At 37.0% G+C, this 12555-nt stretch overlaps 1 protein-coding gene across 27 annotated transcripts in view; it reads left to right on the forward strand.

The window, feature by feature from the left end:
* The window catches only part of AFDN (afadin, adherens junction formation factor), a 130262-nt gene that overhangs the window by 30861 nt on the left and 86846 nt on the right, over positions 1 to 12555 (forward strand). For 22 of the 27 annotated variants that reach the window (XR_014581956.1, XM_083830004.1, XM_083830025.1 and 19 more), the window contains exons 2-6: positions 4826 to 5021; positions 6606 to 6721; positions 8265 to 8428; positions 9720 to 9880; positions 10877 to 11034. Coding sequence is in view for 26 of the 27 variants with exons in the window: in XM_083830004.1 (XP_083686130.1) it covers positions 4826 to 5021; positions 6606 to 6721; positions 8265 to 8428; positions 9720 to 9880; positions 10877 to 11034 (795 nt within the window). In the remaining variant the exon portion in view is untranslated. The remainder of the gene's footprint in view (positions 1 to 4825; positions 5022 to 6605; positions 6722 to 8264; positions 8429 to 9719; positions 9881 to 10876; positions 11035 to 12555) is intronic. The other 5 variants (XM_083830023.1, XM_083830007.1, XM_083830022.1 and 2 more) reach the window with 3 other exon arrangements.

The following is a 12555-nucleotide window of genomic DNA, read 5'->3' on the forward strand; positions in this document are numbered from 1 at the left end:
CTGATTACTGCTAAAAGCAGAAATACCTACTTGATAGGAAGTAACTGGGAGCTGGATCTAAAGAGGGGAAAAAAAAACTTAGAAAACACTTTGTTGAAGCTTCATGGAGAACTTCAGATGATGGTGTTTGCTTTGAAAACTTAACTTATATGCCACACTTTCAGTTTTAAATGTTACTTTAGTGGTTGTGTGACTCTGTTATGTATTCAAGTTTGTTTCCTGCTTTTGTAGTGCTGTTTTTCAGCTGGTGATGGTCTGAGGTCAATGAGGATGTCAGAGGAGGGCCATAGCACTGGCAGTGCAGGTGTTCTCAAGGAATGTTTTGTCAAAGCTTTTCACAAGACTTTGGAGAATTTTGAAGGCTTCATATTGTGAAATTGTTGTTTCAAGTGTGCCACTCTGGTGCTTTTCTATGTTTATTTTCTTTTTCTAAAGGCAGACTTCTGGAACACTTAGCCTGTTGGTTTTGAACCAGTTCTTGCGTAATGTCAATGACAGTAAGTTGTAACTAAGTAGTTGAAGCAAGGATGTGATGGCAGGCATTCTGATCAGCCCTCATCACACTGATCCATCAGTCCTCTTATGCAGCAAATAGCAAGAAATAGTGCAGCTGCACAGCATCTTTTCTTTTTTGTGCCTGATAAAGACATAATACCAACTCACTTCCATTTCTTTGTTTAAAAAAACAAAAAAAAGAAAATGTCAGCTAACTGGTATTTTTTTATTAAGCAAACTTGAAACTTCTTTTGTATATACACACATGCACAGTGTGTATATATATATATATGTATAGTGTATACTTTTGGAAATTACTCCACATTCTGATAGTGATAAAGTACAGTTGGTCTCATTATTTAAGGAAAATGTTCTTTATGATTTGAAGAGCTTAAAAGGAGCTGACTTGTGCTAAGTGATTTAAAATGTACCTATTTCATTGTGGATGATGAGAGTTTAAATGTGGAAATTGACTGTATTTGTGCTGCCAAGGACTGTTCTGTATCCTCATGTTCCTATCTATGTAAGGAGCCATGGACTTGCACAAGAGATGCATATAATATTTAAAACGGGATTAGATGAGAAACCAAAACTGCTTATGATGCTTGTAAATTCCTGAGAGAAACTTAATAGAGTGTTCATATAGCTACGTAATCAGTCTCTTTTGAAATCCAGAAAACACTTTTGACTTCTTTTTTAGCAATTAATAAATGGCAGTTCCTTGTCTTTAGAGAAAGATTTGTAAACATTTTGGGGAGATTTATTCGCTTACAAGTATACATTAGGTAGTAACATTTGGATATTTGGTATATCTATTTAATTTATGATATATTTTTTTCTTCTTTAGGCTTTCTTCTTGACACGAGTCCATGTTATAGATTGCAGTGAACCTAGCTAGCAGTTTTGCCAAAGAAATTAAGAAGTGAGCAGATTTGGAGGTGAAATGTACCTCTCAAACTCCTTAATGCAGATTTAGAGTGGAGAGTGGAAACTGAAGTCTGGTGCCTACCTTACCTTATGTTGTCTTGTGGGTGGTGGCATCAGTCTTTGTACGGGTTTGTTATCGATGCTCTTAAGCACTTGGCCAGGATGCTAAATGTGCCTTAAACTGGACATAAATCCACACATGATATATAAATGTAATAATAAGTCTGGTGTGGTTTTTTGTAGTCTCCCACCTTCCTAATTTTTTGAAATGTGAAACCAGTTGTTTCAGTGTTACTGAACACTTCTATTTAAACACTGTAATACTGCAGTAACGCCCAAAGGCAGGTTGGGGTTTACTTCAAATGGAACATAAAACGAGCTAGAGCTTTATATTGGAAAGATGTATCTATATTGTGGAGTGTTGTGATGCAGTTATGCAGCCTATCTTATTTTTAACAGAAAACTTTGGAAAATTGGGTTGGGAGGCAGAGCTTGTGGGGATATAGATCGAGAAGCGGACATAAACGAGGATGGGGGGAAATGGGCAGCCAGTGGTCAGCGCATTCAATTATTTTCACACCCAGATAGTCAAAGCAAGGAAACAAAACTCGCGTGAGAGTTATTTAGAGGAACACATTACTGCTTTTCTGAAAGGAGAACAAAACTCCCTTTATACTTGCACTGTATCTTGAGTATTCACAATACAGTTTTGTTGTTGCATCTCTGATTTGTTAGTGCCTGGAAGGAGAAGTAAGTTTTAGCAGCAAAACTTCAAAACATAGTAATAAAGAAACCCTTGATAGATGGGAGCGCTTCTTGAGCTGTTTTCTAGATCTTCTCTGAATGGATCTATGTTGCGTTCCTTTGCTCTTGAATCTCTGCCAGTCACTGGTACGCTGTAGTAGAGTACTAATAAAATCTATGGGATTAAACACATGGCTAATGGACAGTGGAACTTCTCAGTAAACTGATCTTCTCTCTTCTAAAAAAGAATAAAAAAAATCAACTGGCTCTTTATCTGTGTGTAGGAACTCGCACAATACTTAACTCCTGGAAAAAGGGGCCTGCAACGTGCTTGTTTTCTCACTTAATTCTTGCTTCAGCAGTACCTTGGGGAAAACCTTGTGTAAAGGGAAATAAATGCCGTAAATGGGATACGGCTACATTTCATGACACCTCTGCAGAAAGCTCATGTGTCTTCTCCTTTTTTAATGACCAAAGAAGCGCAGCAAAACCTTAAGTTGGTGATAGGAAATGGTCATGGCTGCTTTGTAACGCATCATGGGTAAGGAGTGCTCACAGAAGAGGCGACCATTTAAATCGGTGCGAACAAGTGTGTAAGAGGTGACTCAAAACATTACTGTCAGAAGGAGCTGCAAAATTTTCCAGCCCAACTGAAAATCCAGCATAGCTGCACTGGGAAAGCTTTTTAAAGCTAAAAGAGGCAACGGGTAGCTAAGTACTTGCCACCTGCAGAGAACTAAAGATGCCATGCAGGAGGTGCAGACCGAATTCATGCCAGCTGTCGAAGGAAGCATGAAAAGAACCTGGCTTGGCAGAACATCAGGCAAAGGTAGCTGTTAGAAAGCAGAAGTAGTATCTCAATGAGGAAAATCATAAGGATAGAAAATGTAGCAAGTAAAATACAAAAGCATAAGAAAAACGAAAGAATTTGCTGCATTACTTGTGAAGAGTCTTTAATAATAACTTTCCTTCAACAGATTAGTAGTAGCAAATTTACCACAAGCCCCAGGGCAATGGGATGGCCACTTCATAGAAGAAACTTTCAGAAGGTGATAGCAGAAAAAATTTGCTTCTGTGTTCACTGTTGAAAATCTTGGACAAGTTGCCATGGCAAGAACCTTCTTATGGTAACTCATCAGAGCAGCTCTTTCAAATCAGTGCTCGTTAAGAATTCAGAGAACAAAGCGACAACATGAGAGCAAGTTGCCAGAAGCTGGCAATATTCATCAAATAACTACACAAAGTGAGATCTGAAGTAACTTTAACTGCTGTGCGCTGATTCTTCCAGCTAGCCACCCCTAGGCCCTTGGATATAAATGCAGTGTGAAGCTGTAATTAAAAGGATGGTTACCAAGAATGTTGGCTGTGCTGATTAGAAGCTATAGTAACTTGCAGACTTACTGGACACGTGATAGTTCTAATAAATTGTGGAAGGGTCACAGAATCACAGAATTGTAGGGGTTGGAAGGGACCTCAAGAGATCATCGGGTCCAACCCCCTGCCAAAGCAGGTTCCCTAGAGCAGGTTGGCCAGGTAGGCATCCAGATGGGCCTTGAATATCTTCAGAGAAGGAGACTCTGGGTCAGCAGAGCTTTGTGAAAAGATGGTGATTCTCAAGCCTTATAGAGCTTGTGGAAGGAATTAGCAAGAATATCAGACGTTTTGGAAGAATTAATGGAGGGAGTGTCGGTGGTACAGACTCAAATGCTCTGGGAGGAGCAGCGCCTATGGTTGTAGAATTTGTCTTCTATGTGTACCTACGTGAGTGAGATGTTCATCTTACAGTGTAGGTTATAACACCTTTTTTTTTTTTCTTGGGTCCTCTGATAGAGTAGTGTCAGTAAATGTCTCCACTTTTTGCTGTTCAAAGATAGTATTTTTGATTTTTATGTGATCAGTTGCAGTACTGGAAAGGACTGTGCTTATGCAAAAGCTGGCATTGCACCCAGCACCAGAGGATATATCTACTAGAAAGAAAGTCCCTGTTAAGAGAAGACAGGAGTAGTAATTATCAAACTGTAGAATAAACTTGGCAGCATCAGTGTGTGTAGGGAGCTGTACTGAAGACTATCCCTTCTGAACATATAAAACAAAACACAATTCAGATGATTTAGCTTTCCAATCAGGCTCTTTCTTGTACAAACAGATGCCAACATAAGACAGAAAAGCACATGGTGGGGTGAAGCGGAGGGAAAATATGGTGTTTAGGACTGTTGCGAGTAGAAAGCTGTTCTCTTTGAGACACACTGCACTTGGTCAAGTATGTTTACCTTGTGTTCTTACAGGCATGGGATACAGAGGCAGGCTGTGGGTAACAAAATAGATTGAGACTGGTCTCAAGATATATTTCCACGTAGGGAAAAATGTATATTAATTCTTATTCAGGTAAACCTGACAAGTTAAAAAGTTGAATACTTTAAGATTCAAATTTTAAGTATTTCAGTAATGTAGGATACTTGATTTCTTCTTATAGAAAATTTGTATGTTTTTTTCATGTTTATAGTGTCCAGGTCAGTAAACTGTAGTGTCCTCAAACTTTGGAAAGCCACTGCAATATTTGAATGTCTTATGACTTCATAAAATATTCCTAACTAACAAACTGAACTATGAAACTTAGAACTGCTAGCCATCAATCATATTTTTACTTTTATTTTTCCAGGATTTGGAGTTTCATGGAGTAATGCGATTTTACTTTCAAGACAAAGCAGCTGGAAACTTTGCAACAAAATGTATCCGTGTCTCTAGTACTGCCACGACTCAAGATGTGATAGAAACGCTTGCAGAGAAGTTTCGACCAGACATGCGAATGTTGTCATCCCCTAAGTACTCACTTTATGAGGTGCATGTCAGTGGAGGTTAGTATTTTTTCACTATTTCCTGCAGCCACACCACTTTCCTATACACCCCTCGCCAAAGTATCTTAAATTTTACTCACAGATTCTGAGGCACCAGACTTGTGTTTTTTTTGTTATTGTTGATGTCAAATACATTGCTACTAATTGTAATGTGAGGGGAGTGGTATTTCAAAATGTCAGGCCTGTAGTTCATGTAAATTTTGATTATAATCTGTTAAATGCTGTGCTTGATGTCCTATTACTTGTTGACATTTGTGAGAGGGTTGCTATTTTTAGGGCTAGTCGGTAAAGGCTAGACTTCTAATGGGAGAATGGAGGTGTTAAATGGGAGCACTGAGTATGTCCTCAGTTCTGTGATGTTGTGGGCCTTTCATAGGTAGCCTTATGATGTATATGCTCTTACTGCTAAATTGGAGGAAGTTCAACATAGTATTATCTGAAGCTGCTGTGTTTCTTGAGTAGAACCTTTAGGATTACCTAGACTTCTAAATAGCCTTTTGATGTTGCTAGCACTTGATGTCATTCCTGTCCTGTCCCCTTGTCCCACCCCCCCAGGTTGGAAGGAGGTACAATGGAACATAACAGAAATATGAGAAATCAACCTTTCTTTTTCTTAATTTTGGAAGCTTACACAAAAGTGGCTTAACTACCTTAAATTCTATTTTTGAATAACTGAAACTAATATAATTTGAGATAGAGAATGGAAATTTATTGGGGTGTATGTCACTTCTCATGTGATGATGTGAGTTACAAGGGATTAGAAAAAAGTACATGTGTCATCAGTAATTAAAGCAATGAATACTATATGGGTTTTCTGCTTTAAGTTGTTTGTTTGTTTGTTTTAAATCCCTTTGCACCGTACCTGTACTCAAAGTGAAATTGTTTCCTTCTCAGGGCAAGTTCCTGATTAAAACATGGCTCATAAGAGAGGCACTTCATTCCATATGAGTGTTTCACATTACATAAAATATAACTGCGAAGACATCATTGTCTTGCTATGTGTATATATTGTCTCCTACTTCCAGATGGAGATCAAATGGCAAAAGTTGTTTAATTTTTTAACCACCCTCTCAGATTTTTTTTTGTGTACTTAAAATAGATACAACACACTAAATGCAGTTTGTCTAGTATATTTGCATAATGATTTTTTTATTTTATACTCTAATCTGTTTTTGTGCAGTCTTTCAAGAATAGTAGTTCTTGAGTCAAAGTCAGACTCATTAAATTTAAAATGAAAAAGGTGAATATTTTGGGGGTCTCACTAAGTTACAAAGCTTCAAGTATTTTGGCTGCAGAAATACCTTCTCCTGGTTTATAATCTTATATTCTCAGACTTCAGTTCTGATAGTGCACAAAGCTGCTTCCTGCGGACCTTTATCTTATGTAGATAGAGGGAATTCACTTAGGCTGGTTGCTGCAAAGAAGACATACATCTCTGTCTCCGGACTCCCCCAGGCTTTCTGTCTCTCTACCTACAGGAAAGCATCAACTGATGGTTTACAGCTCAGCAAAACTGTAACTTTGTTTTTAAATCTCTTTGCTCTTGAGATGCCAAGTAACTTACCGCTTTTCACTTTTTTGAAGAAGAAAGAAGATTAGATGTAGATGAGAAGCCTCTTGTTGTACAATTAAACTGGAACAAAGATGATCGAGAAGGAAGATTTGTTCTCAAGAACGAAAATGATACACTTCCTCCTAAGGTGAGGCTTCAAGGAGTATGGTGGAGGTAACAGTATTTTTGCAATTTGTGGGACATGCTCATATAGTAAAACTTCTACTTTTCTAAATTCCTGAAAACAATTGATGATGGTGATGATCTTGTATATGTAGAGCAAGTCTATTCAAAGCCTTAAAATGGATCTTCCCAACACGGCATTTTTCTGATCTTTCAGAGGACTTCTGATGCTTTGATTTATGCAGCTGTCTGGTACTGCAGCATGTAGTGCCCAGAAAACTTAGCTTGCTTTGCTCTAATAAGATGAAGTAAAAGTACCCTACAATAGTATGAGATGCCAAACACCTAAGAGGTAATCTCACCTCTTGCAGAGCCCTTAGAGGGGGATGCCAGAGAGAACTGAGTAACTAAGAAATGTTACCTGCCTTGGTAACGACCAGTTTCTTAATGAAACTGGTGAGAGACTTTCCTTTGGGGGATTTTTTTTCCTTCCAATATACACAAAGTAGTTTTTGTATGACTGATGTTCCTCTTTTTTTTTTTTATTAGTCATGAAGCATTTCATTAGTAACATGAAGTTAGATCAGATTTTGGCTCCTGAAGTCATATAACTTTATATATAATTTCTAACTTGGGTATTTATAGTTATGGAAAATATGCTGTTTAGTGTGGGGATATCTATCTTCAGACAAGTTTTTCATCCTGGGATGAGCACTGAATTTCATTTACTCCTGGAATTATAGCTTTTTGATTTTAAAGGTGCTATAAGTACATAAGCTATTTTTATGCTTACACTATGCTTTTAACTATAAGATACATCTGTCAGACATGGGGAAAGAAAATTAATGATGTCTTGCACTACATTTACTGGTCTTGCTTTACCTTTTCATTGAATGAAGTAATCCGCAATCCTCCTTCTGTGTTCTTCGCTTTCTGATAGAAGAGGGGGGGGAAAAGGAAAAAACAACCTGCATCATTTTTTGCTCATCTTTATTATTTTCTCCACAGAAGGCAAATGAGCATAAGATTACAGGTATCTTGTGTATACAAGGAGCAGGATTTGGAGAAGAGAACACTGGAAGGACAACTCAGAAAAATACATCATAGGGGAAATGTCCTCTCTAATGTTTTTCCTTCTGCAGTTTATTCTTATCTGATGTTCCAACACAGTTGTCTTGAAAACAGATTAAATGTAGTGTTGTTTCGTGAAGCAGTTTTTACTGGGAGGTGGAAATTGGTTTTGCAGCCTTTGGTTAATCTTTAAGGCTGAGTAGATAGTAGGCATTATTCAAGTAAAATTCTGGTTTTCATTTGCTTGAGTACATTTCATGAGTACAGGGTACTTAAGCAGTTCATGCCTTCTTTGGAATATGAGATTATTTTGGCCTTTTGTCTTATTCCTGAGAGTTTCAGTCCCATCCCTGTGTAACAGAGTATTGTTGCCAGGAGTACTGTTTTCATGTTAGTGATGCTATGTCTTAATCGGACTTGCATGGAAAGTTAAAACCAATACTAAATCTTCATTAAACTAAAAATGATGGAAATTGTTTTAAACTGGTTCGTTTCAGAAGGCTCAGAGTAATGGCCCTGAAAAACAAGAAAAAGAGGGAGTAATTCAGAATTTCAAACGAACTCTCTCAAAAAAAGAAAAAAAGGAAAAGAAGAGGCGTGAAAAAGAGGCATTGCGACAAGCATCAGATAAAGATGATCGATTTCTTCATGGGGATGATATGTAAGTGTTCTAAACTTTGGTCAGTTCGTACAACCTACATCTTACTTCAAAGGATTTCTTCTCTCTTCAAAATAAGTCCTTTTTTCTTTTAGAAGTAAGTAGTTGACCTAAGTATGATACCATCATAAACCAAAACGTGATACTAAATTCTGTGGTTTGTATGTACATTTTGCTGCAAAGCTTATTTTCAAACCATGAACCTTTTTTTCACCTCTTTATCCTTGCACAAAAATCAACACATGCTTGGTGACATGGACTTCCCTCACAATGGTTTTTCTTGAGCACTTACTCTAGTGTCGGTCTATTCGCTTCTCTGATTGTTTTGCCTATTGACAGAAAAAGTAGTCTCTGTAGGTGGCTGCAGTTGACTTACCACCTGACTATGAGCTTGTTTTTCTGGGAGGCATGTTTTGATAGCCAGTCTTCTAGGTTGTCCAAATCTTACTCCCAAATATGCTATTCCTAATTCATTGGGGCAGAGCATACATTAATTTTGTGACACAGAGTCAGGCATGAATAAATATATGTAAAACTAGAAAGATGCAAAAAGGTCTGCATTAAATTCAACTTTTTCTCTGTTCTGTAGGCTTCATATCTAGTAGACCAGAAAAAAAGTCATTAATGGTATTTTTTAACATAGAAAATGAACAATGAAAACTTACTAATTGTTAACAGATTCTCAGGAGTGAAAGAAATTAGTTGACTGCTTGACACAGCCTGTTTCTATTTTTTCATTTTCTTGAGATCAAGATTGATTTTCATTTGTGTAGTACTGTTATGCATGAATATGCTTGCACTGTTCTTCAGATGTCAGCATGGGCTTTCCAGTGTTCCATACAGTTATTTAGCTTGATTTTAATTTTTTTTTAAATTGAAGTAGAAATGTATTTTAAGTGAGTGAACTAAAGGAAAAGCATGAGCTGCAAGCACATGCTAATTCTGCTTCCACATGTCTTGCAGCATTTGTAACTCACAACAAAGTTAGGAGTATAATGTAAGGTTCTGTAATGCCTCATCTATTTGTTTGTTTTTTGCCTAGGAGATAGAAGGCTTCTTTATTTCTTGAAAGGTAGCAATCGTGAGTACTTAAATTGCTGACTATTTCAGGTGTACATGAACAGTGCTAGACCTTGCAAAAGTGCAATTCATATAAAAACCTTATACCAGTAACTTAACTGATCTCCTATATGTATGGTTTCTACTTGCCTTTTATGCTTTATGAAGTGATGAGGTGATGTATTTTAAGCTATTAATGCCAATTTTTTTCTCCTTGTTTAAATTAACATGGCAGTGAGAATTCTCGCCTTGCAGCTGAGGTTTACAAAGACATGCCTGAAACCAGCTTCACTCGCACAATATCTAATCCTGAGGTGGTTATGAAACGGCGGCGACAGCAAAAACTAGAGAAGAGAATGCAGGAATTTCGCAGTTCTGATGGCAGACCAGATTCAGGTACATTGATTTCTTTCGGTTAAGCTGATGTTGATTTGTTTACTGAGAGAGTATTTTTAAGGCCAGCAGCTCCTGTACATTTGACTTAAATTAATCTTGAAGGACAAAAAAAATACTGGAGAAAGAAAAAGTTATATATAGTGTAATTGAATGAAAGATTTGTGGAGGTAAGATTCCGTGGGAGTGTATTGTGTGATTAGTGAGAGTTATGGGCAAATTGATGGGAGAGAATACGCTTATCGATCTTGCTGACAGTGCTAAGCCGGGGAAGAAGGAAGGACAGAATTAGATTTATGAAAGTGACAAATGGGAGAAGTCTTCTGAAATAAATGTGGTTCATTTTACTAAGAACAAACTGAGTGATCAGCACATAAAAATGCAATCAGTAGCACAAATACAAGGTGGCACAGAATAATTGTTCAGCTCTGCCCATACGCTTCTGGTAGATATGGTGGATCGCAGTGATCGAGTATTTCATGTTGTTGGGGTAGGTGTAAAGATCATCGTGCTTGTGTAAACGTTAGCATTGTGTAAGACAAATGGAACAGTTTCAGTACTGATAAAACATCAAATAATGTATTTTACCAATGAAAGAGTAGTGAAGAACGAGTACAAGCATAGAAAACATTGCCCGGGAGGAAAGTCTTAAGTGGGCTTTTTAAAGAGAGGAGAGAATCCTAAGGGTCAGCACGAGCTGGCTGTTGAGATGAGAAGAATCAGTTCTTCATCCAGTTGTTTTCACTGTTTCATTTTAACTTCACATAAGAATGGTAAAGAGGGTGAAGCATTGGGGGAAAAAGCTTGCTTATAGAATAAAGCATCAGCAATGGCAGAGACACATTTTGAGGATTTTATGTAACTTATCTTGTATTGGTGGATTGACTAAATGATTTCTAAAGGCATTCTTTCTTACATTCTGTTTAAAAAAATATAATAAATGGCTTTTTATGTATATATATTCAGTGGTAGCAATGTTTATTAAATTTTGTTTCCAAGGTGGGACACTGAGAATTTATGCAGACAGTCTGAAACCAAATATACCATACAAGACAATCCTGCTGTCCACTACAGATACTGCAGACTTTGCAGTTATTGAAGCACTGGAGAAATATGGCCTGGAGAAGGAAAATCCCAAGGATTATTGTATTGCTCGTGTAAGTAGAGTTTAAGTTTTATAAGAACATAAATCTTCCCATCTTAAATTATTACTTGCTATGTAGATGAACACTGATAATGAACGGAACATATTTCTGGTCTTGGCACCGTGGCTTTATGCCGCAAGAGTGTTTATGCTTCACAGACGTATAAACTAATGGTTAATCCTGCAGATTCTGAAATTTGTGCTGTTTGTGCACAAGCTATTCCCCTAAACTAAATGAGTCTGCTCAGAGGCAAAAGCGCTCAGTCCATACTCCATTATAAAAGGTGCCTTATGCCTTTCAGTGTTAGTTTATCCTCATTGCAAATCAGGAAAGATTAAACATTTAACTGAAACTGGCACTTACTTTCAGAATTTCATTATTTTAGGAGTTCTAAGTTCATTTTATAGAACCACTGTTTCTGAGAGGTAAAGCTTTATCAAACAGGCCTATGGACAGTGCAGATTAAAAATTACAAACTTTTGTCCATATCATCTTCTGAAGGAGAGCAGTGAGACTTGAAAATGTTTGATCCTCGTTTGATTCCAATCTTTGATTACATTTCTGTCTGTTAGTTGTCTAATAAACTTGGATTTATGGCTCCTTAAAAGGATGAAAGAAAGGGAAAAATGTTTGTGTCGTTACATTGCTGTCTCTTCCTTCCCCTGCCTCTTCTCCAGTACCAAAAGTGCCACTGGAGAGCAGTAAGAAAACTTGCTGTTCCCCACACCTTCTGTCTACTCTAAAGGATGTGGATATTTTGTCTTTGGTCTTCAAATTGCTTTCAGATTTGTTTTTTGATAGTCCGAGAAATCTTTGGTTCTGTTGTGCTTACAGCCTGTAATGGTAGAATTAGTGTGGAATTGACATGCTCTTCTAATGTCTAATTAGTAATAAGGAAACTGTAAGGTAGTGCTTTTGTAGTTTCATGGCAGTGAACTAATTCTAGTTTTTGGTGTGTAAAGTTTTTGTTTTAGTTCTAGGCACATCTTTAATGAAGTTCTGGACGTTTTATCTGTGTCTTCGTTAACTTGTAATTGTGATTCCAACTGTTAAAGTTAACTTCAGTAAAATTTTAAATAGTTCTTTATTATAAGAGGGAATCACTTTTAAAGTAATAGTTACTGCATTTTTTTTAATGACACAGTACATTTTAAAAGTGATTTTCAGTTCTGGCTGTGAAGTATTTTCTATGTATAGTCTTAATCATGCTAATTATTTTTCACATTGTGTGTTCTATAAATGAAATCTACAATTTGCAGTCATCAATGTTATTAAACAGGCTGCTCATTTGACGTGCTAGTTTTTCTGCTGTTTTGAGACAGTTGTGGATTGCAGCAGAAACACTGTGACCATCTTCAGAATTTGAAAGATAGTTTTCCATTGGTCCATTTTGTTTGGAGTTAGAGCATATTATGATGTATTGCAGAATACTTATATTTTAGAAAATCTATTGAACTGATTGCACACTCGTATACAAGGAAAAAAATTTTTCCAAGTTACTGTTGTGATGGTGTTTCTCCTCTTATACCTCCC

The sequence above is a fragment of the Anser anser genome, assembly GCF_964211835.1.
Source record: "Anser anser genome assembly, chromosome: 3".
Classification (NCBI taxonomy): Eukaryota; Metazoa; Chordata; class Aves; order Anseriformes; family Anatidae; genus Anser; species Anser anser.